The 25,834-nt window shown below is 40.0% G+C and overlaps 2 protein-coding genes across 3 annotated transcripts in view; one reads left to right on the forward strand and one right to left on the reverse strand.

The window, feature by feature from the left end:
• RASA1 (RAS p21 protein activator 1) overlaps positions 1 to 8,421 on the forward strand; it is a 65,139-nt gene extending 56,718 nt beyond the window's left edge. Inside the window, exons 21-25 of the mRNA XM_054809417.1 lie at positions 920 to 987; positions 3,775 to 3,863; positions 5,438 to 5,515; positions 6,725 to 6,859; positions 7,552 to 8,421. Of these exons, the coding sequence (XP_054665392.1) occupies positions 920 to 987; positions 3,775 to 3,863; positions 5,438 to 5,515; positions 6,725 to 6,859; positions 7,552 to 7,635 (454 nt within the window). The 3' untranslated portion in view covers positions 7,636 to 8,421. The remainder of the gene's footprint in view (positions 1 to 919; positions 988 to 3,774; positions 3,864 to 5,437; positions 5,516 to 6,724; positions 6,860 to 7,551) is intronic.
• Positions 8,422 to 8,535: 114 nt separating this feature from the next.
• CCNH (cyclin H) lies at positions 8,536 to 21,011 on the reverse strand. Of its 2 annotated transcripts, XR_008574634.1 has the most exons (10): positions 20,865 to 21,011; positions 20,586 to 20,708; positions 19,242 to 19,315; positions 18,754 to 18,964; positions 18,283 to 18,446; positions 16,018 to 16,088; positions 14,064 to 14,175; positions 13,424 to 13,484; positions 10,258 to 10,391; positions 8,536 to 9,479 (listed from the first exon to the last, which is right to left on the reverse strand). XR_008574634.1 is itself a non-coding variant. In XM_054809418.1 (9 exons), exons 1-9 carry the CDS (start codon positions 20,979 to 20,981, stop codon positions 10,353 to 10,355), a joined length of 972 nt encoding a protein of 323 aa, XP_054665393.1. In that variant the 5' UTR covers positions 20,982 to 21,011; the 3' UTR covers positions 10,205 to 10,352. The 2 variants fall into 2 exon arrangements, 1 of the variants encoding a protein (XP_054665393.1); XM_054809418.1 differs by lacking the exon at positions 8,536 to 9,479 and having other exon boundaries at positions 10,205 to 10,391.
• Between the last annotated feature and the right edge of the window lie 4,823 nt (positions 21,012 to 25,834).

The following is a 25,834-nucleotide window of genomic DNA, read 5'->3' on the forward strand; positions in this document are numbered from 1 at the left end:
CTATATATTATGTGTCTTGCACATATGGAAGGTGTGTTAACCTCACTACTGTGTGTGTCATTTCCAAGCAATATGGACATTACCATCACTCTGTATTAAGAACAGGCAAGGTAGTGTAAGGTCTCCTTCCTTCTTTTAGAAGTGGTCAGGCTTTGGTATTGCTGTAGTATAAACCAGTCAAGCACTCCAAACAAAATCAAAGAAGATTTAGATTGTTTTAGTTGGTCCATATGAATTTGAGGTGGATGTGTTTTACTTCTGCTATTAACAGAAAGCTAGATTTTTCTCATGCTACTGAAGTTCTCCTGCTATTCTGTGTTTCTATTGAATGAGATCCCAGTTCTGCAGTCAAAACAGAGCACATTTTCCCCAGATTTCTAGATGGCAGCAATTACTTCAGGGGGGAAAGTAGCAGATCCCTTACTATTTTTCTACTGTAGCATCCTGTCATCAGGACATGGATGGACTTAAAGTGACCCAAGGCTGTGTTGCTGCCAAAAGAGAGGTTCCCTTTGCCCACCGCTCCTGCGCTGCTCCTTATGTTGGCATGGGAGAGCGGGTGGCTGCGGGATGGATGCCTTGCTGCAGCAGACAATGGAAAACCTTTGGGAGGTCAGAGACCAGGGGCTGCTCCTTTTTGAAGCTGGTGTGGTCCGATACTGGCTTTACAATTGAGTTCTTCCAACGTGGTTTCAACCATTCACCTTAATTGGGAAATCAATATGCCTATTCTTTCAGCTTTTATCATAGTTGAAGTCATAGCATGACATTCTTTGTTAACGTATTCACAGAGCACAGGCTGGTTGGTTGGTGTCTATCTCAAAGAGAATCCATGCTAACTTGAACCTTTAAAAACTACGCAATTTTACATTCATTCTCTAATTTTATTGAACAAAATACCATTTTCTTCCTATTTCAGTGGCTTTGTTTTTCTTCGACTGATTTGTCCTGCTATCCTGAACCCAAGGATGTTTAATATCATCTCAGGTGACTATGCTTCAGATTGAATTCATATTTCATACATTAGTAGGCATTAAATTAGTGTCTACTGTAGCAAAAGATTAAGTTTTTTTGAACACTGTGTCCAAAGTTATGCTACCCACTTCACTTGACTGTCATAAGGCAGTCAGCGTATGCTTTTCACCCTCAAAAGTTAGATTGTGGTAATCCCTAATGTTGTTTTAAAGTCCAGAAAAACATGCATTGTGGTATTTAATACAATTTTGAGTTAAAGTCTAGCAATGTGGAATATACTCTAGCAGTGTGAACAATGCGTGTGTGATCTTCAGATGTCACTTTGAATACAATGCAATGCCAAAGTTACCGGCTAAAATTCAATGGTATCTGTTAAATAAGCAAGATTTATAAAGTTGAAAATGTGTCTGCAGAGCTCAGAAGACATTTGTGCACCTAGAAAGTTACACTTGAATAACTTGTTTGGACATCCTGCTTAGATAGCTTCCACTGGAGAAGTCTTTGACTCATTAAGTACAGTCCATCTCATATTCAGAATCTTAAAGGTGAGAAAGAGGGTGGGGGATAGCATTTGGAAAGGGTGGGTTGTGCAGACTTGAGATGGTCATCTTGGCTGACGTCAAGGCCATCAATAGGAGAGCTCCCATGGGCTTGCCTACATGAACGTTCTCACCATGTGAAGTCTCACCCAGTTTTTTGATGCTTTGTTGGTAGAGTGCATCTAGAGTAGTTAACTAAAAGAGCAAGAACAGGATTGCTGAGCTGCTCCACTGGCCTGTGGCATGGCACTGTTCTCCCAAGCAGCTCCCGGGGTGCCTGGGATGTGGCACACAGCAGGGACCGCATCTGGCATGCCACCGGCATGGGGCTTTCCTGTTGTGAAGCTTTAACAGGGCATGGATCATCCCATGCCAATGGCCTTGAGCACCTAGAAATGTCTGTCGGCGTTTTTAACTTCGGTGCAAGGAAAAAAGGAAAGTCAGGAACTACTGAAAACTCTATTACTAAACTTAAAATATTGGGACATCTGAGTTGCTTGGTTTTAAAAGTTTGCATACGTTATATTTCATCTTTGTTTCCTGTTGTTTTTTTCTTGACAAAGATGACCCCAAGCTAGAGGGCTTTTAGTTTGCACTAGACATTGCTCTTCCTCTTTCCCTCCCTAGCAGTTTTTCTCATGTTTACCAGTAAAATGCTGATTTAGAAATAGGAGGAAATCAGAAATCTGATTCAGAAACGCTTTTTTTCTTTATTCAGACAGTTCTTAAGACAATGTAGCATGCTTTCTATTGTCTCTCTTTAAGCTATAGTAAATGAGAAGGGCTGTGTCAAACAGAAAGTTCCTTTCTCTCACCCAGTAATCATTTCCGTACATGCTTTGGAGAAAATATTTGAGAAACATGGTCTGGTACACAGTGATCCTCTCTTTAGGATTTTATTTTCTTCAGGTAATTTGCAAGTTAGGTACCTCCTAACTTGGGTTGCACTGTGTCTGCAGGTGTAAAAAGTTATCTATAAATTCGAGTAATCTCTTTTAAGCTTGTCTGTCAGCGTTAAAGTCCTGCTCATGTACATCCAGCTAATAATATTGACTACCGCTAAGGTAAACTTACAAACTCCATGTAGGGCTTTTAGAGCTGATCAAAAAAAGGGATGAGGCAGTCCTTTGGGAGCAAAGCTTCCACCATACCTTCTTCCCTTAACAGGGAAAAAAGTATTCTGAAGGCTGGGTGTATAGGTACAGCTCAGTATCAGCAGCAGTCCTGTCACCTTGACAACTGTAACTGAAAATAAATCTTTGCTTTGAAAGTTAGATCCTTTCTTTGAGTTTAAAGTAATTCACTTCCTTAGGTCAGTTCTAACCTGAAGTTCCAGATCAAGGCTAGTGAATTTTTCCAGCATTGCTGCTTCAGAGGCTTGTACTGCACCAAGCACCAGAGATGATGAACAACTGACATTAGCTGCATAGCTCCAGCTATGCAAGGAAAATCAGAACTTATTTTTCAGTGGATTTTGGAGGGGGAAGGGAAGAAATAACAACAAAAGATGCCGGTAGACAATGAACAGCATATAGCATTCTTATGAAGAATTATAAAATATTGAGCTTATATAATAACCATGTCAATTTTGGAACACCTCACACCTGGCTGTCAGCCCGGCCACTTACTGTAACTGGAGGGTTAAGATACTACTGGGTAATAAGATTTGTTGGAAAAGGAAGATTTAACTGACAAAGTGGTTAATGTCAAGTGTTAATAAGTCTCATGTACTGTGCAGTACGTGACACTAATTTCATGGAAATACAAGCCGTGATTGCATGTAATGTTTGCTCTGTTTTTCTGATGCCAGTAAAGTATAACTTGTGTAACTTGTCAGAGCCCACTTATGTGGGTATACACAAACAAGGAAAAAGGTAAACGTTTTATTTTTTTTTTTAAATTCTGCAGATAAATTAAGGGTTTTTTATTCTAACAACAAATAATCCTCCTTTCAACAGAACCGTTTCATTTTATGAAAATGGTTCTTACTTTACATGACTCTTACTAACACCACCTTACTTTCCATATTTGTTCTGTATGCAACTATTACAGAAAATGTGATGTTCATTTTAGTATATTTTTGTGGACGTTACTAAAGCAACAGAAGTTTACTTCACCAAGTGAAATCTTCCACATGCAGCTCTGTTATAATATTAAAAATATTTTATTCCATGAAAAAAGAGAAGAGCTTTACTTTCATGTGACTGTTATTCGTTTTAAATGGAATGGCCAGTAACTCTCTACTTTGTATTCCTGCCAGATTCTCCTTCCCCTACTGCTGCAAGAACGCTGACGCTGGTCGCCAAGTCTGTGCAGAATTTAGCAAATCTGGTTGAATTTGGAGCTAAGGTGAATATAATTTTACACACAAAAAACAGCCTAAAACTATGTTTCCAGTACTCTTCAATGCTCCTGTTTAATATGTGCAAAAATTTGTTGCTGTTTTCTTGTGCAAAGCCCAATTACATCACCTGTTTGACCTCATCAGCAAGGAGGCCTTGTTGCTGCAATTTCTTCTGTCCTCTTCGTTTAGAGCTGAACAGGGTGTCAGTCTGAATTACAGCAGTAGGATAAAGTCTGGTCAAATTGGGAAGAGGAGCCATAATCATTTGAGAGGAAGTGATCTAGAAACTCAGGTTCATGATGTGGTGCATCCCATGAAGAATTTGAATCTGGTAGGAGGAATGCCAGCAGTGGTCCATTGAAATAATTGATGAATAAATGACCATGCATACCCGTAGATATTACAGAGCATGATGCTACCATATGCTGATGCTATGAGAACACCAATAAACTCAGCAGGCATCTGTTCCACTAACAACAGAGGAAGTATGCAGAGCATTATTTTTTTTCCATTTGCAACAGAAAAGGTAGCAGTCGTACTCCAGTATTTCCTGCGTTAGATGGGAGAAGTGGGAAAGGAAAGGCAGGCAGCCAGCCCACCACAACAGTATCTGTATCAAAAAGACAACTGAAAATTGTTAGAGCAGGAATCTGTGATGGTAAAGAATCAGAAGGAAAAATATTCTGCCTTAAATAGATGATGGCAGCTTTTTTCTGCATTTCTATTGATTATTTGGTGTCAAAGGGGAGGCATCTTTCAGTAACACTGGCGTGCTTCTGTACACAACCTTGAAATGTGTTCCACACGCATGTTCTACCTATATGTAGTAATTAACTTTCAGATTGAGATTAATCAGGCTTAAATGCTCAGTTTGGTATAGATTATCCAATTCTGAAACAAATGAAGAACTGCCAACCTCCGACTCTTTGCCCTCCCCTGATTTCACCCTGCATTTATTTACTCCTTAGGTTGGTGTTTTCTGTGGTGGAGCACTTCAAAGCACCCCTTCTATCCATACTCTTTTTCAAACTGCCAGGCATAATTAATGCTGTAAACCAAGCTTTCAGCAAAGTTTCTATTATAACACCAAGAGAATGCCAGCAACAACTGGTCTGTCTCGGTTCCCAGGCCAAAACATGGCTGAAAAATAAATCTGTTGACTTCAGCATAATGGAAGTGACTTCAGGCCGGCATTATGAAGTTATTTCTCTGACACACCTAACTCAGAATGTCAGCATTACTGAAAGAACAAGAACGAGGGCACTTATTCTGATCATACCTTTGAAAGTAGAGCATTTGTTCATTGCAGCTGGGTATCAAAAGACATTCGTCTTAACGTAAATTCGTGTCAGTATGCATGTATAAGAAATACTCTGAATCTTCTGAATATAAGAAAATACCAAATTCTGCAGTCTTTTGACTGGCTGCACACTAGACATTAGAAATTCACTTGGAAAAAATAAAATCACTCCAGATGACGTTTGGCAGTGTCATTTGTCTGACTGCACTGTGTTCACATTAGGTATGACAATTATCTTGGCACTGATTTGCTCTAATGAATACTTTTAAAATTTACTAGGAGCCATATATGGAAGGGGTAAATCCATTCATCAAGAGCAACAAACATCGCATGATCATGTTCTTGGATGAACTGGGGGTAAGTGGTTAAAAAAATCTTTACTGAAGTTACATAGCAGCATTGTAAATGAAAATTCTTTACACTTTTTATTAACTAGCTCAAAGCTGTATCAGCTCCCACACAGTTTTGAATGCTTATAACTGAATAAATTGTTCTTACGTATGTCTACAAGCTGCACATTGCTGGCCTGTCACACAGAATTAAAACTATCAAATGTCATCTCAGACTTTATTCATTTAGTGCCTCTGTAGCTGTAAGAAGCTCAAATAGACTTTATAGCTGTGAGGATTAGAAATTTGGGCCAGAAATGCAAATCTTTAAAAATATGTTTTAAAGCAAAATTTCCTTATATAATTTGTCATACGGTTTTATTTTATGCTTTAAAAGCCAGTAGGTTGAATTTCAGTTATGCATTACCAATGTATCACTGCGTGCATTCTAGGTATTGTAGTTTGAAAGTGAACTGCAGTTACTGTATTCTTTTAAACTTACTGTTTTGTGTATGATAGCTCTAACAGGACTTAAGTCCTCATGTTATATATGTGTACTTTTAAACCAAGAATTCACTTTAAAAAACAAGATGAAAACAATGGGCCAAGCTTCCTGAATTGATCCCTTAAAAGTGACCTAGAGGACATCTCAGAATATTTTGATATAAAAATGAATGTGTCATTCGGGTAGGTTGCCATGCGTCACCCTTTTCTGGTTAATTTGCAACTTCTGCATAGTATGATGCATCAGTTTTCCTTAAATGACAGATTCTGCATAAGGCCTCTGAAAACTGTTGGTTTGAAAATAACTGTTGGATTAATCTACAGTTTTAATTACAATAGTATTGGTCTTTGACCAGTGTAATGAATTACTTGATAGTTGCTGAATTTTTGTTGCTGCTGTTCTCTCATTTAGATTGAAAAAAAAAAGCACCTAGTGGGTGGATTCCCCCTCATTTAGGGGAACAGACTGATAAGGAGTCTCTACATGCAGTAGCTTTCTGGCCAGCTCCACAGTAGTGTAGCAGTGCCAGCTCTTTTAGTGAGAACCCTTCTAGCAGGAGCAGAAATCGCAGTACACTCATACAACACGTGCTTGTGTAGAGGAGGAAATACCTAATTCATAGTAAGGAAAAACTAACGTTGCAGTACTTGTTCGCAGTATAAAATGCTTGTGTCGGCAGAGCTGTAACTTTTCCTGTGCGCCCTAACCCTGCTCTCGTCTCTTTTCTTGAAGAATGTTCCTGAGCTTCCAGACACTACAGAGCACTCTAGAACTGACCTGTCTCGTGATCTGGCGGCCTTGCACGAGATCTGTGTGGCACACTCAGATGAACTCCGGACCCTCAGTAATGAACGAGGTGTAATGCAGGTAAGTGACAAAGGTTAACAAACGGTACAGTGTGTCTTGAGTCCTTCCTTCATATCACAATACTTTTGTTGTATTTCCGGCTAGCTGTATGACTGATAAACAGTTTAAAATACACACATTTCACTAGGAAGCTATCAGCTGTAAAGGTAAATACTTAGTCCATAGTTTTGTTTCTTCATGCAACAAAACCAAAGACTTTTTTTAAAGTTTCCAGAGTAAGTTTTAGTACGTAGAGGAAACCTAAAGCCACAAAATTACTGTCTCCTGACAGGCTCTTTGGGTTGTTAGTTTTAAGATCTTGGTTCTTTTCAGCTGAGAGCTACATTTACTTTTGTTAGCTTTCTATTGATACTGCCAATTTCTGCTTCCTAATTACCTTTGTAAACAAGCACAGCGAACTCTTCCAGCAAACCCCGCAGTGTGTTAGCAGTACGCTTTCTCAGCCTCCCTGTTAAACCACAAAGCAGCAAAAACACCTGTGGGTGGAGAGGCAAAGTCCATAACACTAGTTTAGGCTTCCATTTTGAAAGTAATGTCTTACTGAGCAGGGAATCAGCTGGGGTTTTTGTTTGTTTGAGTATATTATAAACTACCCAGTAGCAGGTCTGTTAGGCTGATGCTGAACACTTCTCAAGCAAGACTGTTCCATTTCCAGTTGCTAATGTGTGGTTTTACTGATACTTTTTCTACAGCATGTTCTTAAGAAGCTTTTGGCTATTACTGAACTGCTTCAACAAAAACAAAATCAGTATTCAGTGTCAAATAACATCAGGTAGCAGCCCTCTATCTGAATTCTGCATGGATCCAGCATGCCCAACATGGCAACTCACACCAGTATCACTTTCTTCTTGCTCTTGCCAAAAATAGCACACCCTGTCACATTCCCAGTGATGTGTGAACTATGCAAAAAGAAAACAAAGATTCTGTTGGTGAATGATTGTACCAGCAGCTTTTTAAGCTATCTGTGCAGGACATTTGCACTTTTTTTCCACTTGGAAACGGTTTTCACAACCTCTGAGCCTTGGTGTACAGTTCACCTTCCGCAAAGAAAATGCTGTGACTGTGTCCTGAACTTCGAGAATTAATTTCAGCACCTCTGATTGCCAAAGTTTTGCTGTCTTGTTGGAAAAGAATTATCAACTGACATGAAAAGAAATGCGCTGTTTTGACAGCTACATATAACTGGATAACATTTCTTACTGTAATTTCTGACTGGTTACAATAATAACGACTTTTGACTGTTTCAACCACTTTAACTTGTATTTACAGTTTCCAGAATTTGATGTTATGGTAGGAACAATCTTTACTGTACACTTTTTATACCATGCTGTTTCTCTTGCTGGAATCATGTTGAAAGAGAATATGCAGAATGGGTCTTGTCAGCTTTATTTTTTTGATGTGCCACTGATTCAGTCTGAATAGTTCTTCCATCAGGAACTGTATATCCAGATAAATCACAATGCTTTTGTAAAATGTTTACAACAGTAAATAATTTGAATTCAGTAAATTTATTGATCATTGTATCAGACATGCATGCATTCATTAAACCATTTTATAAAATATGTATTGGTTGGTCTTTTGTGTACTGTAAGTCTACCATAAATATTATTTTTATAAGTGAAAATTAAGTTTTTAAAATAAATCAAGCTGCAGATGAACTCTTTATGGAAACTGCCTAACTTTGGCTGGTGTGGATATTTTTTACAGTGTCTGCACACATGATGTACTTCGAAATGTTCATGCCGTGTCACTTTTTTAGCATGAATCCTCCACGTGCCTCAATTTGTACATACCTCTCATAGGGCGAGAAAGTGGATGTTAAAACTGTTAAAAAAAATTAGCAGCAAAATATGCAGTTGATTCAGGGGTATTTCAGCATCGCTGTTTGTAACTTTTCTAGGCAGTGATCTAATAAGGAATAAAAGGGTGCTGAGATTGACAAGACTAATGAGATAATTGCATCAGTAATTGTGTAATTGGTGTTGCACGCCATTACAACTGCACAGTACCTCCTGCTTTTTCCATTCCCTGCCACACTACATTGTTCAGCCTTATCTTTGGGTCTTTGCTGTTGTACTAGTGCACATCTTCGAGGTTTGCAGTTGGCTCTTGCAGTGCTACTCCGCTCTCCAGCTGGGGCAGCTTTCTTGAATGCGGGTGCCAGCACTGCAAGAGCTCCCAAGTGCCACGAGTACTACGCTTAGTAGACAGAGGGGATGCTCTTAGTACAGCCTAGTGAAGACAGAGCTGTTTGCAAGACCTTGGTACTCCTGAATTCTTTTTTAAACTGTCCCTCAAGCCACTGCTTGAGCTATTGCTGCCAAGCCTGTATCACACTGCATCTCAGAGGAAAAGGTAATTAATCTTTTTTCCTGCCCTACTCTCTGTACACTGTTCAGTCACATAAGTCACAGTCCCCACTGTAACATTTTTGTGTGTGATGAGTTTAACGCTCTGCTTGTAGCTTCCCACTAGTTCAGAACTTAAAGCACACAACCTTACACAGTGTTAAGTCATGCTTTCTTCACTTGATTATGAAGGCGGTGTGTAAATGGCGTCAGGCTTGCTGAAGTGAAGTTGCGATATCTGCTTTTCTTCCCTGGCTAGTCAACTGATGACCCTGGTATAGAAAGATTTGTCAAAACCAAGGTGGATAAAGTGGGTTATTTTGTAGATTTAGTTGGCTGGGTGTAGGTAGTACAACAAACAGATTTGGCTGGCTATTTACCCATTACATAGAAAATGCAGTGCTGAGAATTGAACCAGGAAATTCCCAAAGTTGCAGTTAGGTGTGTCTACTATAGAATTGCTTGTGTTCTAAAACACTGTATGAAAAGGAAGTGGACTTCACTCTCAGTTTGGAAGACACGTAACTACTTAGGAAGATTTTTTAAAATAGTCTTCTCAGTTGCCCCCACGTCAGTTAGTCACAGCAACCTAATCTGAGATCACAGCTGCAGACTAAGTCACAAAGGTGTGATTATTACTTTCCATATTGTAAAGTATGTTGCTGCACCATTTTAGTACATTTGAGAAGAACTTCCCAAACATACCAAGTGTCATGTCACTGCTTCAGTGACAAGCTTGGGCAGAGGGGAGCACATCCTGCTCTACAGCTGGTATGGGTCTGTTACCAGATCTGTCCCCTGCTTGCACCTACCCTCTTCACTGAATGCCCAGTTTGGCCTAAGTGCAGTGTTGCAGCAAGGCAGCAGCTGAAGTCAAACCCAGTACTGTTCCTGAACCAAGACTCTCCCCTGAGTGACAGAGTTCTTAAAGCAAACATTTCTTAATATTAAGTTTGACCATGAATGGATGAGGGTTTAATGGAACTACAACTAATTATTTTAGTAAAGTCACATGCTTTATTGCAAAGATAAAGAAAACTGACAGAATACCTCATGACAGAGAGTAAAGAATGTGTGGCAGACAGGCACACACTTCACACCAAGCCGTAGTTTCTGCAGTGGTAGGATTCCTTCTTCCTTCACCCTTACAGTGAGTCCACAAGATCATCGTCAGTCCACTCCTCCTAATGGAAGGGAGAAAAGCAACGCCTTGAGCAGCACGTGGCTGCAGGTACACATACTGCTGCACATGCTATCACAGTGACTTCTACATATGCCAGTTACTTAAATTCTCCAATGCAGATTACGTTTCACACACTTTTCTGTGCCTGCTATCAGTAACAGCTTTAAATAGCAACTTTAAACTGATTTGAAACGTAGTGCTTGTCCACATTACTTGACAGATGAGCGATTTGGCCAGGACACCTGACCATGCTTATCTTGCTCTGTTCTACTGCCGCACTGTCAGTCCTGGTTAACTTGCCAGGCTAGCTCAAACTGGAAATAAGAATTCATGCAAGGCCTACACAGAAGTTACTTGACGAAACACACATCAAGTTCCCCTTCAGATTCTCATGACATGCCTGACCCAAGGTCATGGCCAACAACTGCTGAACAACATGAAAGGGTATTTCCTTTCCTTAGGCTGCCCACGATCTGGATTTCCGCTCAGACTTGCTCCCACTGCTAAACACGAGCACAGTTAAAGGAGCTTCTTTAAGTGTGCACTAATCTGTTGTGAGACTCCAATTAAGTTTTGATTCCTGGATTCATTTGAAATGTTTCCTGCATGCCCCTCCCAAGCACTATTAGCCACTGTGCTCAGTGTCTTGTGCAGGGAATAAAACAGAAATAACTTAGTCAAGTAAATATATCAAAGTGAAGATTTTTAGGTATTTTTTTTAATTTTAGCTAGTAGTGGCTAATCCCAGGACACAGGACTGAAAGCCTCATGGGACTAAGCCCTACTTCATTCTGCAAGCATGCCACAATGCTTATCAAGGACACCGCCACTCTCCCCTGCCAAACCCACACCAGAAAAAGATATGCTTTTACAGCCAGGATTTAATACCTAACAGGTATTCCATGAACAGAAGACTAAAAAAGATCTTAACTAGTGGTGACTAAGGCCTTTAAACTTAAAGTCATGGTAGCCCAGTCATTTTAGCAGCCCCTCTTTACCTCCTGTTTGAGGTTCAGCTCATGCTTCTGCATTATAGACAACTATGTAGAGATTTCCCCAAGAGCTTATATTGCAACCTTTTCCTAATATCTTGTGGGTTTTGTGGCTTCGTTGCCTTGGCAGAGCTGTCATCTGTGCCCAACCCATACCCTATGTGTTTCTTCTATGATTTCCCATTGATGAGACCTCCATACCAATTATGGCCTTGCTATTAACTTCAGCTGTAAACCACTACATCAAGAAACAAAATCTTACAAATAGATTAGAAGTGATTGTGCACTTGTACACCACAGCCTAATTACTTACAGATATAAATATCATTAACATCAGGTGACTACAGGATTAGTAAAGCCTCAAGGTCTGAGCAGTATGCACATGCTATAAGCTTTCAAAAAGTTAAGCACACTTTCTCCTTTATGTCCTGGCCAGCTCAGATCTGTTCTTGCATGTGATAATTACTCAGAAATGAAACTGTACAAGTACAAAACCCGTGGTAGTTCAGATATATCAATATTTAAAAATCCTAAGTTTCAAGAGCTGTTAAAACTGTGAAAGAGTTTATCGTGAAATGCTGTAGGCTATGTCAATTATCCAATCAGTTTATTCCTTCGGAAAAACAATTGTGAATATAGTAACAACCCACAAAATCAAAACTGCCTCAAACCACAGCAGTGTAACTAAAATAAGACCCCCCTCCAAAATAAACTGTGGTAGGGAAGAAGCAAGTATCCAGAGCTTAGTTGGAGCCATTCTCCAAGTCATTTTGTGAGAACATGGAAAGTTATGAAAGTGCTAGTTTTACAGAGCTGCCAGTTTCAGTATGATTTTTCAGACTGGCATTTGGAGTAAACACTACTCAAAGTTTTTAAAGCATTAAATAGTTATTGTAAAATATGCTTCAGGTTCCACATTTGTTAGAACGTATTTTCAATGCTGCCTTTATTATAATCTTGTTCAAATCATTTTTAGAGTCTAGTTTGACATTACAGCATCAACCTACTATGATGATTTGTAATAGCAAAACTCCCAGAATTGTAAAAAAGCCCCACCCACACATCCTGCATTCTATGTTAAGATTTTGACAGATGACCCTCTTCAGCTATTCAAAGGTTTTTCTTCAGGTGTCTTAGACTATCAGGATGTACAATGTCTTCAGTATCAAGAGAAGTCCAGTTAAAAGTGTTCTTCACAAAGCTATTCCTCCAGCAGAATGTATTCTCTACATCTTCCAGTCAACACTACAAATGAAAACTCCAAAAGGTGTTCAGATTGGATCTAAAGGATTACCTTAATTCTGTTTTCATTAGTTGAGTCACCCTCCTCGGTCTGTTTCCATGTTATTTATACTTGGTCTTATAACCTGAGATACTAGCTACCCAGCTGGAATTTATGCAAGCCTTCCTAGCAAATGGGCTGACATAGAAATTTAGTCCAGCAGCTGACTTCTGCTTTGTGCAAGAAGCCAAATAAAGTAAATGAAAACAGTTTCAAAAATGCTTGCCAGCAGAAAAACCACCACATAAGACTTCCGTGAAAAAAGCCTGCTTAATTATATTTCAGCATATACTCAAATATTTCATCTGCATTCCAAGGAGTGAGTTTCCACCTGTAGAGCTAGGATTTCTCCTCAAGTATTCAGCTCCTGGCATTCCAAAACCTCCTTTCATCACAATATTCCAAATCTCAGTTTTACAGCTATTTCCCCTCACTAGCATCACAGAGTTTCACACGCTGGAATTAAGTACTAATCTTCATGTTTTTCTATGGTTTGTCAAAAGACTTTCAAAACACAGGAAGCCACTGGGAGGATGGCCTATGTGTTCTTTCCCCTCCCCACAAAAGACTGGTATTTAAGAACACTCCCAAATGCAGGCTAGTATGAACTCTGGCTCATTTAAAAAAAAAAAAAAGAAAAGAAAAAACCACACGTAAAAGAATATTAATAGATGGAGAAGTTTGTTTCAGGAGCTATGTCACTTTCGTCTTGGCAGTTAAGAGTGGAAAAACAAGTACTTGTACAATAGGTTTACTGACCTCATCCATTTTACATTTCTTTGTGACATATTCATCATCTTCATATCCTTTCCTCTTCTTCCTAACCCCCATCCAGGAAAAAAGTGAAATGTTTAGGTATTTTTGTAACTCGGGGTCTCCTTATTTGGCCACAAGGTTAGTTTACAGACATAATTGTCACAAACTATCAAAGCCTCAACTAACAGCTTTAGTGGGTACTAAAGTGAAAATGGCAGAAATGAAAAATCAGGAAGTCCTTTGCCATCCATATAAGTCTTAAGAAAAAGTTAACCCATTACACAATTCTTGTTTTAATCGCATGACTTTAAAGCTCTTGATTCTCATTACATATGACATCAAGTGGCCAGAACTTAGAAGCCACCTGGGATTCCAGTTCTGAGTTACAAAATAATCAGTATTGCAGCTTGCAGTGCAAATCAGCACAAAACAACGTATTTACTTATTACTGAAAGCACTACTTTTAGTTTTGGTTCTCAGCTTCCAGTAGACATTCACATAGTAAGCATGTGAATAGACATCCTTGTGAGTACATTTAGACATCTTCATTTTCAATCACTCACACAGATCAGGGAAAGTTAATGTTTCTATAGCAATAAAAGAGGCAGAAGTTTAACACATTAAAGAGTAAGTCTCTACTTACAGGTTTGCATTAAGTGAAAGCTCCGAGCTGTGACACTTCTCTAACTTCTGTTTTAGAGCAGCAACCTCTTCAGGCCTTGGCAGTTCATATTTCTTTATAAGATTTTTCATGCCTGCAAAAGCAACACAGCTCTAAGCAAATTAAATTATTTCTGCTCTACCTTGTGAATTACACAAGCTTATCAATCAGTAGTATGGCTACTGTTATTGCTTACCCCTCATACTTAAGCTTGAACCAACAATTTACCCTCCCTTCCCTCATTATAACAGGAGCACAGTACACATTTTCAAGCAGCTTCTACTAGGGGAAAAAACCAAAAACAAACCTACACACACACAAAAAAAAGATCAAAATGGTACTCAGAGAAAAAACAGAATCTAAGAAGTTCACACTTTTGTAAGGTTTTGAAAGCATCATATCTAGATTTTAATAAGACTCCAAAGACACTACAAGGCAACATGCAACATATTGCAAACAGCTGAGACAGAAAGCTTACCAAGAAAAATACTTGTATTTGTCAAAGCAAGCATTAGACATTCAAACTAGTAACTCCTCCCAAACGGCTTGCTTACAAAACTTCCCATCCCACATAGCACTCAAACTTTAGAGGATCTAAGATTACATATGTAAGACTTAACTATCATCTTGCATCTGAGGATTGTAACATCAAGGTACAGCAGAAGCTGAGCACAAGGAATTACACTGAAACAAGTCATTAGCACCATTGATTCTGGATTACCTCAAGGTCAGTTATAATAATGTAAAGTTCACTCTTCTCTGCTAACAAGCTTCAAAATATACAGGGGTTTTTTTTTTTTCATATAGCATTGTACCTCACTCTTAAAAAAAATAATAAAATTGTTTTCCGTCTTCTTAAGAATATAAATGAAATTTACAGCTACCCTGCACGAAACAAGACTTTTTCCTCTACCACCAGTTCAGTGTAAAACTAGTAATCTACAGACGCTTCAAGATTCCCTTCCAGGCATCATGTTTACAGAAGAGCTGCCTTTGGGCTACAGCTACCTTCCAGAACAATGCAAGTGAAGAATAAGAGATCCCAGCATTCCCTTTGCACCTCAGCAATGGAAACCTGAAGACTGGATTTGTTAGCAGGAAGAGAAAGGGAAGAGCAACTTAATTTTAATAAATTCAATTGAAAATGAATTTGTAGACCCTGGTGACTTGTATGCTGCAGTCAGCTTAGTCAAAGGACTGCATTTTTAATGCTACCACTCTCCCATTTTAAATGCATGCATCAGCTTAAAGCATTAAATAACAGATTACCGGAAATTTCATATCCTAGACTTTTAATTTAATTAAAAAAATTGTAATAATCAGTGTACTATATTCTCTGTTATCTTTACTAAACCATGCTAGCGTTCTTGGTATGTATATATATATTCTCATACTAGCAAACCTAAACACCTTTTGAAACATCTTTATAGCTGCAAAACAGCAGTGAAGTATAAATCCCGGCAGATCGCTTAACATTAATCATTTAGCTTAGAAAAAGTACCCTCTGGTGGTAGTAGTAGTGATGTGCAGGCTTTTGCCCAAAGGTGTAATTTTGAAGTCACTGTGACTGAAGAGAGTCATTTCATCCTGACTTACAAAAACCATTATCTAGTTCCCAAAACAGATTTCTCACTCTTGAGTCAGCTGCTAGCACTTAATAGACTATAGCACTTATGTTTGGAGAAGCATCTGGCCCTTTGCCTTTTAATTTCATCTGTTTATATCACAGGAACGTCTCAATGTTTTCTCCCCTTGCATCCAAGTGCCAGGTAGTTCATTCTACTACCCATGTTTTACTTACTTACCTTATGCCAGCCCGGAGGTGAAGGAAACCACTTGAAGCACACCCTTCTGCTTAAAGCTTTTGTTGTTTGGAAAAAGCTATTTTTCTTCCTTTAGACATACGCTTAACGTATTTTTTCCAATGTTTACTTACATTTCATGCAATCTAGTAGCTTGGCTAAGGATATTCTGTTTTCTTTCAGCATAAGACTTTCTGATAAATAACTGCAAAGAGACACGGAAGAATAAGTTCTTAAAATAAAGTGTCATAATTATTTGTGGCAGCTACCATTAGTTAATAAAACACATTATTCATTATTTACATCTGCTGGAGTTTTATGATTAGACTTAGTAAAAACACTTTGGTTACATAAGTACTATGAAGCGATCAAAAAGCAAATCTGTTACTTGCAACATTCTTCTGTAAGAACATGACAGGAAGTATTCCCCAACCACATAAAAAAACAAAGTTCCAACACTGCAGAATTAAACATTTGTAAGTAAGCCTTGCTGAGTTAAGACAACTGACGCTGAACATTCTATGAAGTGTCACACTAACATCACAATATTGCACAGTATGACTGCTGGAAAAGCAAGTACTACAGAAGAGTAGTCTTCAGACAGACCAACAGGCAGCAAAGCTTGCAATACTGCTTCTGTTGGCAGCTGAAAGCAAATCCCAAATGCTGTCTTGCAGAGTCTTTCAGTCCCTTCCTCTTCCCTCAGAGATTCAAATTTCCTTTTAGTAAGAGCATTACCACATGCACACACCACCTGGGGAAAACCCCAACACATGTGAGCAACAATCCTCACCCAGATCCACAACAAGCAACTAGTTTTATCCCTTCCCGGGAAGTCCACTTATGGATATATTACAAAAATCCGAAGACTCCAAAGTGCATCAGTCTGTTCAGTCTGTCTTAACTTCAAACTTGCTTAATGGACACACACAGGTTATCAGTTGCAGCTCCCAGACTGAGGCACCAGCACTAAGAGCTGCTCTGTTCACATCACTGCTTTTCTATAGCTCAAACTTAAGAGTATTATTTAACCTTGTGCTGATAACAGAACTGACAACTAATTTGGAGCCACCTGTTTGCCAGAGCACAGTGGCACCTGTTTTTATCTGAAGCTGTAACTTTTTGAATACTTCCATTGTGGGAACAACAGGTTTTCAAACCTGCCAAGTTCCATCCCACCTACTCACAGGTCCACAAGACCTGAGCTGTGGCATTAGCTTCTCTCAGGTCCAGCAGCCCAAACTCAGGTAAAACAATAAATAACAAGGTTACAGCAAATGTATGGTGCGGATAGGTGACAAAGACTTGAGTTCTTCATGAATATGCAAAGAAAAAGTCAGCACACTTTGATTCACACACTATCTACAAATTATTCTAAGTTCTTTTTGTAAGCACACTTTTCTGAATTTTGGCACAAGTAGTACAGCATATAAATTCAGCAATGAGATCAACAAGTTTCAAGTTACAGTAAGCACCTGAACAATTTTACACTATTCTGAGAGGACAGTGAACCCTGTAGAGGATACTCCCGCACCGTCTCACCCTTTTAGAACAAGAGAGATTTGAGATTCATTTAGGGCAGTTGAAAGGAGAGCTTCTTTAAATAGAATTGTTTGCATTTAGCATCAGCCCTTGTGCCTGTAGGCATTACACTCTAGATACAAAATGCTTACACAGAGCATCATGCGATTAAACCACTCCAGATATAGCTCCTTACAGCAACTACTTCAGCTGGTTTTCTGAAGAAAACAGTGTTTTGTCCTTAAAAAAAACCCAAAGCAAAAAAACATGTATCTCAGCAAGGCTAGCCAAGTCTTTGGTAATGCTTTTGCAACCACCAGTGGCCAGACCACAGAAAGGTAAGAAGGGACTGATTTAACAGTTATTAACAACTTACTGTTAATCTGTTTCCATGGAAATTGAACAGTTGTACCAGCCAAATACAGCCCTTAGTTTCCATATGCCTTGTAGCTGTCAGTTCAGTATAAATTCATTTGACTCTGTAACCTTAGATACCTTACAATTCTTTTTTTTTCTTTAGGTGTTTCATGCTCTCAGTTTCCACTGCATTTCCACTTTCTTCACTCTAATCTTCAAGATGAGTCTGAAATTCCTGTTCTGTTCTGATTAGGGCCATGTTGTCAGTTTGAAAAAACTTTGTTTCTTCTTCCAAAAGAATACAAACTCCAGACACCAACTAATTGCATTTAGCACCTACTTCTTGGAAAACAAACAAACACCAGTACAGCTTCAGTTTTGAAACATACTTAACATACCAGAGTGTTAACAACCTGTAAATACACACTTCTACTACTTAAGAATGTCTAGAACAAAAAAGTTTTATACAAGAAGCAAATAAACTGTTGAAATCATACCTATAACAAAAAAGAAAAGATTACCTTTCCATATTAATTCCTGCTCTTGAGCCACTAGATAATATGGCAGTGAGAGCTATCTGCGAGGGAGTAAAGAGCAGATACGCATCTGTCAGAGCCACTCGATTGAGGAAGTCATCAGCTGTTTTCCTCAAAACTTCAGGATTCTCCAGCATTGGATAGCGAGTCTAAAAAAATAAGTATTTAGGAAATTAAGCAGCTGTTCCTTGTCTTCTGGTTTGTGAGCTCAGAACACACAATTCAACACTAATTTTAAAGCTAAAAAGTAACAGGCCATCTTCTTATTCCAAAAATAAATCTAAAGTGCTTAAAGACCACAATTTAACTGACTTCCTTTCAGGTATTTTCCTATCACTTTAGAAACTAGATCTTTAAGATCACAGGCACAAAAGAAAATAAAGTGTTCTAACACAACCTGCAACAGATTTGAATTACATTAGTATATAGAGTATGTAGCATATAAAACAATACTACCTTCAAATCAATTAGAAATCCCTCAAATGGCCTGTATGGGTTGTGGACGATAAGATGGAAGTTGAGCTGCTGAATAAGTAGTAGTTCATATTCCAGTATTTGTTCAAGAGCTTTTTCCTGTCCAATAGGGCTTTCTCGAAGGTTACCAACAAACTGTGCACTGGACACATTAAATTCATCTACTTTACAGGCCAAAAATGCACATGTTAGCCTTGAGGAGGGAACAAAAAAAAAAAAAAAAAACAAACACTTATGCAGCATCCATCTTTTTATCGAGAGTTCTGTTCAGAAAATGTCTATCTTCAAAACACCATGTTCTGAACACATCAAACTTTTCCAAATAATAAATGAAAGGGACCATACTCTATCTTTAATCATCTTTAAGCTCTCGGATTTCCTTTCTCATTTTTTCAAGTCTTTACAGATATAAGGATTATACCTCAAGTGTTCTGCCTGATAGAGTAACTCATGATACATTGATAACTCACATTATTATCCGAGGATGGTACTCCATCACCGAGTTATTCAGGTAAAAGCGTTTGAAATACATGCAAGCTGTTCCCTAGATTAAAAAAAGGTGAGGGATAAGTAAGCATAGAAGCAAAAAATAGATTAAGAAAAATATAAATAAATTAAAAAAATAAATCACAAAACAGAACAGGGAAGTTTGAATATATATTACAGGCATACACGATACACTATGGCAGTAAAACACACACAATGCCATGCCGTTAAATATTTCAAAGTCTAATGCGTTTATGCCTTACGAAATGGCAGCTTGGTTATTTCTCCTCCATTTTTAGACATATGTGGGAAGACAATGCTTAAAAAGCCTACAATATCTTAATGAGAAAATATGATATTTAAATTAAATTTACAAAACAAAGACTGAAAAAATTATCCTGAAAGTTGTGAGTAATCCCAGCCAAGAGATCTGACTTTTTAAATCAGTAAATTTCCCAAAATGTTTAACAGTTATGCTTCTCTGCGTGTCTAGAAGTACGTCAGTCTGTCAGTGCCAAATTTCCAAGCTGATCTGAACGCCATTGGCATGACAGCAGATGTTTCCCAAAACCATTACTTGGCGACTCTGCACATACACTCTTACAGGAGCCACTTCTGAAACATAAGGTCTGGCTCCACAGAGCGTGTAAGGGCAGCCTACTGCTACGTTTCAAACACATCTTCAGACCAGACACTCTTCATCTTTGTTATTCACCATATGGAATAGGGAAGGACTGACAGCGGACAATGTACGTTATACATCTTAACGGCTAGGTGACAAAAAAAGCACAATTTCATTCCCTGCTTCAGCTTTTTTTCCTTTCAAGGCTAGTTTAGTGCAAGTACAGGTGTTTGAAGCTGCTTGCCTTGTAGTCAGTCAGGCACCAAAGCCTGAGATACAACTGGACTAGACAGTCCAACTTTGGGACCGCCTCCTTTAGCTACATTGAGATTTCATTGTATCATCAACCCATATATTGTAAGGGTTGTTTCTACTCTTTGCTAACATGTTTTCTTTCCTGTCCCTTAAGCCATCTACAGAAGTGTAACAGACACAAGGAACAGATGAAGTTGAGAAATAACTCTCTGTTTTTGAAACCGCTGCACTGCCCAGAAAATAGAATGAGATAAAAAGCACTCTGAAACAGAGGCTGCTGCACTGAAAGACAAAAAACTGGAAACCTATACGTGCTCTCAAGAATAAGACAAACAAGCTGCAAGCGAAGAGAGGAGAGGGAGAGGGCAAAGCCTGCGGCTCAGTCGCTGGTCACACCGCAGACCGTGAGCGGACCCGAGCCACCCCGGGCAGGCGCTGCACTGCTGCTTACCACCACGGATCTCGGCATGGCGGGCTTGAAGACGGCGCAAAAGTCCAGCAGCCGCTTTTCGTAGTATTTGCATATCGCCAGCTCCTCGTGGGGTTCCAGAAGCACAGGGTCAGTCTGCTGGACCTTGAGGGAAGCAAAGCTGAGCCTGACTCACGGGCTGCGCTCCGGCACGGCCGCCTCACACACACACACACCCCCCCCACACCACCACCACAGGACGGACGGACGGGAGGGAGGGAGGAGGCCTCGCCACCCCCCTCACAGCCCTCCGCCCCGCACCTTCCCGCTCGCCACCACTTTGCTGCGGAACTTGCGGTTGGCGTCGGCCCGGCACCGCGCCAGCTCATCCTCGCCGCGGAAGGTCCAGTGCCGGCACTGCGTGCTGCTGTGGTACATCGTGACGATGATGGCGGCGACAGCGGCGACACCCGCTCCCCACCGTCCGTACTTTACGGCAGCGCGCTTTACGGCGGGCGCGGGGCGTGCCGGGAGTTGTAGTTTGGCGGGAGGGAGGCGGGGAGCTCCGTGAGGGCTTGGGGCCGGGGAGAAGGCAGTATGTGGCGGGGGGGGGGCGGCCCCTGTACAGCGGGCAGCCGTGGGCAGCGGGAGCTCGGAGGGCTGGAGGGAGCTCTGGCGGAGCGGGATGAAGGTAACGAGCCCTGCTGGAGGGGACGGGAAGGACCCAGGCCGCCATGGGGGTAGGGACCAGCTGGACTAGGCCTGAGCGAGGTAGTTCTCCTTGGAGCCGGGGTGCCAGTGTTAGCTGCAAAACACCACGGAAAAACACCGTTAATCTGTCGTTGGGTCTTTTCATGGAATAAAAAAGTACTGCTAGGTAAGGCAGAATGTCTGCTCCGCTTACACTGGATCTGGGGAGCACCGTGGCCTCGTGTCCACACATGGTACAGAGGCTTTAGCTTACATGGTCCTGCTTGCGTCATGTTACAGTAATATATGGCTATAAAATGCAGCTGCATGATTTTTCAAGCTTTTTAAAAGTACCATGAAGCATGCTGACATCAAAAAAGAAATTCACTGTACAGTTTCCATCCATGTAGCTATGAAAGCATGTAATTTATCAACATCAAATAATAATACTGTTAGGGGGGTTAAAAAAAGGCAGGGAATCCTTTGTATTTTACCACGTGCAATCCATCTCAGTGAGTTTTCAAAGAAATACATGTGAGAAGAAATAGTCCTCTAGCAGTTCTAGTCTATAGTCCAATCACACGTCAGGGTTGATTTCATTACCGTTAATCATATCCTGTAAGTTGATGTATGGTTTCTATGAATATCTCTACGAAGGCGATTTAACAACTTGTCACGGTAGCTTGTCCCATCGCTTCTCTCGTGGTTTAGCCCCAGCCGGCAGCTGAGCACCACATGGCCACTCACTCAGTCCTCACCCCTGGCAGGATGGGGAGGAGAATCAGAGAAAAAGGTAAAACTGGTGGGTTGGTATAAGGACAGTTACCAGGATGGCAAAGGAAGAGGAAAATAACAACAATACTAATAACGAAACATACAAAGTGGGTGATACACAAGGCATTTTGCTCACCGCCGACCTGATGCCCAGCCCGTCCCTGAGCAGCAACCACTCCTACCCAGCCAGCTCCCCTTTGCACACTGAGCATGACGTCATATGGTGTGGAATGTCCCTTTGGCCAGTTTGGGTCAGCTGTCCTGGCTGTGTCCCCTCCTAGCTTCTTGTGAAAATTAACTCTATCCCAGCCGGAAACCAGGACAGCTTCACCAATCGTATGGTTCTCTCCAGTATTTTGCATATTTTCACTGTTGCCACTTTCATTTAATATAATTATTCAGCTGCTTCTATATAGGCAGGCCAATGATATTGACATTCAGATACATACACCTGAGTTTCTATTCAGCCTCTTTTTCTAGGCAGCACGTACCCAGTTGTCAGAACTTTCTTTATACTGGTCTTACCTTGCAAACCTTTTTCCAGTCTCATTTCTTACGATTTTTTTCCACTATTGTTTAAAAGAGAAAGTTAAAAAATTAGTTACAAAATGACTGTGGCTCTGGCCACACATTCTGCTCCTGCTCCAGTGTGGGCTGACCCCAGCCAAACACCTACACAGCCGCTCACTACCCTCTCTTGTGGGATGGAGAGAAAAAAGGAAGGCGAGAAGATGTGTGGGTTGAGACAATGGCAAACCTACAGCAATACCCAGTGGCTGAAGGGACATTAAGATTTAATCACTATTTGCATACTTCTTTTTATGGCCCAGCACAACCCAAAACCCTGCTGTGTTATCAACACTGTTTTAGTCACAAATCCAAAACACAGCACCATGAAGGCTGCTGCGAAGGAAGTTAACTTCATCCCAGCCAGACCCAGTGAGTACACGTAGGATGATCCAGAGCTGAGATTATAAGTTAAAAATTCAAGTCTATCTGAAAAGTTCCTCAAGGAATAATAAGAACCTTGGCAAAAAGCACGTGATAAACTCCTGCAGAATAGCAACATTCTGCTTCTCTTTCAGTTTTATCCGTGTAGACCTGCAGGTTCATAATACTCCCTTCGGTTTCTTCAATAGTCTCTTGCTCCCCCAAAATACTCATTACATATAAGATCCAATTAAGTTATGGAAGCAGGATTTCATAGCCTTTGTGCTTTAGCAACCAGATTTTAGATGTTATTGCATTTGTGTTTGAAGTATGTAAGATAAGTATGTTAAGCTCATGTGGATGTTCACAGGGTTGGAAGTTAAAATGGTTTCTTGTGGTCTAAAAGGTTCTTTTCCTAAACTACATAGGAAATTATTTTATTGTCTACATACTCTCAATCTGTCATTTCTTTGCCTTAAATTGCAGCAAACATCTCTAGTTTGACATCAGAACAAATCTGATTTTTAAGAATCATAGATACCAAAAATATCAAAACAGTATACCTTTTTGTTGTGCATCTAGTCATAACACTGCCATAGTAAACTAGAGAATCATAGGAATTGTGTAGTTGAATAAGCAGTCAATTTACTGAGGGAGTATACGTCATTTCAGGTCATCAGTGTTAGTGTAAAACATACAAGAATAGGAATGACAATTTCTGAAAAGGAGAAGAACAGTAGAGAGGGTAAAGCAGATTTTTTTTTTTTTAAATATCCACTGATTTTATACCTTTCACTTTTCAGTATGAGTTTAAGTTATAAGGATACCCCACAACTATTGATTGTATTGATTTTAGTCCTACATTGACTTTAGGTGGTATTCTGCATTATTAGCGATTTTAAAATTTAGGCTGAAAGTGGAGAAAGGCAGCTTCAGATAAAACATTTGAAAATGTAATCATAAAATACTCAGCCAAACCTTTGGCAAGTCTGTTATCAAGCCATGTGCAGAACCAAAAATTTACTGTTCCTAGTGCTGTGTTTTGACTATAGCACTTTTCACAACTTTTTTACCTACAACACGATTTTAATATATTATCTTTTAGTTGAAGAAGTTAATAAAAAGTAGAAATGATGCAGTGTGGGTTTTGTACAAGTAACAAAATCTACAAAGAAAGGTGTAGAATACACTAGTATAGTCTAGAGTAGTTACAATTTGTTACTAAAATCAGAAAGGTAATGACAAGAACAGAAAGTTTTTTGGGAAACTGAAGTCTAAGGCTTTAAAAACCAGCAACTTAATCATGAAATGCCAAGCCATGTTGGGCAAAGCATCCACAGGCAGCCATGAGGTTAGAGATACGGTCTGAATTTTCATAAGTAACTGTATGGGTTATTAATCAGTTGCTCTGTTCAGTCAAATGTAAATGTTTGCAGTGTATGTTTTATTCTGGTTTTAAATATCACATGTACAGAGATACTTTTCAGAATTATGCAAATACTGAGATAACAGAGCAAACCTTGTGAGATAATAAAAGTTATCTGGTTGCCTAGGCATTTGAAAATGTGCTTAACAATTTCTTAGAAAAATTACCTGAAAGTGTAAATGATGTCCACCACCTAATTATTATAAACAGAGCATAATTTACCTGCTTGTATCAACACGTGCCACAGAGGTATTCCTGATGCAGTGTCTGAGCAGAGCTGGAGTGTTCTTCAAGAAAAAAATTCTTTAAGGACATCCATTTTTGGAAAGGTAGGAAGGAGTTTCCTTGAGAACAATTCTGATGAGAAGTGTGTGACAGGAGGTAAAGGGTCTGAGGCTTGCCTGGGGAGCACAGTGTGGTTTGATGATAGGGTAGGCTCATCAGTGTGGATGCAACTTACTGAGCAAATAGGTGTGTTTGCTATATATAGTCTATAAGGTAGACCTCTCCCAGTGCTTTCCTCTTTGAAGGACAGGTTTCCCCAAGGCTTCCAGAATTCGGTTGTATGGCAAGGAGAAGCACTGACTTCCATGGGAGGAAGTTTAGGAAGGCAACAAATGGTAATCCTCAAGTCGAAATGAGACACATTGGCATCCCAGGGACAGCATCTCTTCCTCTCTCTTTCTGTGGCCTCTCCCAGGTTTGTAGTTCTCTGCATCCTTGGACTCTTCTTTTGCTTCTAGTTCCTGGGAGCTTCCCCCTTCAAAGCAGCCATGGGTGGAGTTCAGTCACGTTTTGACATGTGAGGTCTTCTTGTGACTCCCTACTCCACCCATTCTCAGGGAGGCTAATGCTCACCAGCGAAGTCTGCCAAGAATTTTTGTCTGTGATGTCCTTTTTGCCTGAAGGGAGATGGGGTGGAATGGCCCTGTGGCACAGGACTCTCATACAGAAATAGCTGACAGTTTTCCAGGATCCCAAAAGTGTTCTGCCCCTGCTACATACCCAGAATAAGTGAGTAGCCCACTATTTAAATTCAGAATAAAACTTCCATTGCCTTCAGTGTGAGCCAGCTGGGTTCTTACTGTCTCTTTATAAAACGCCTTGTCTCACATAGAGCATAAGGGTCTTGCAGATGGCCACTGTGCATTTTTGCAGTCTTCACTGCAGTTGGATTCACGTACAGCTCTGCTCTTGTTGGTACTGTTGTTACCATAGGTTTGGCCTGAACAGGAGGCAACACATGTATTTCTTCTTCGTTCAACAGGGAAGGTTTTTTTGCACAAAGGAAGTGTCATCAAGGGGTCCAGCCTTGCTCAACTCAGTCCAAGGTGCCCTTCAGACTTGTGTTCCTTCTAGCCCGAGAAAACCAAAGTGCTGCGATGTTTTTATGATGGCCATCGCTGCTGTAAATGTTCTTTTTTTCTTTGTTGGGTGATACAGAGAACCAGGATCTCTTGGAACAGCTAAA

The sequence above is a fragment of the Grus americana genome, chromosome Z (assembly GCF_028858705.1).
Source record: "Grus americana isolate bGruAme1 chromosome Z, bGruAme1.mat, whole genome shotgun sequence".
Classification (NCBI taxonomy): domain Eukaryota; kingdom Metazoa; phylum Chordata; class Aves; order Gruiformes; family Gruidae; genus Grus; species Grus americana.

Excerpts from the sequence above, each read along its gene's own strand:
- CCNH (XM_054809418.1), bottom strand. The coding sequence starts at position 20,981 with ATGTACCACAGCAGCACGCAGTGCCGGCACTGGACCTTCCGCGGCGAG. Across the intron at positions 19,316-20,585 it reads CCATGCCGAGATCCGTGGTG|GGAACAGCTTGCATGTATTT; the intron begins GTAAGCAGCAGT and ends TTTTTAATCTAG. Across the intron at positions 18,447-18,753 it reads GATTTCTAATTGATTTGAAG|ACTCGCTATCCAATGCTGGA; the intron begins GTAGTATTGTTT and ends TTATTTTTTTAG.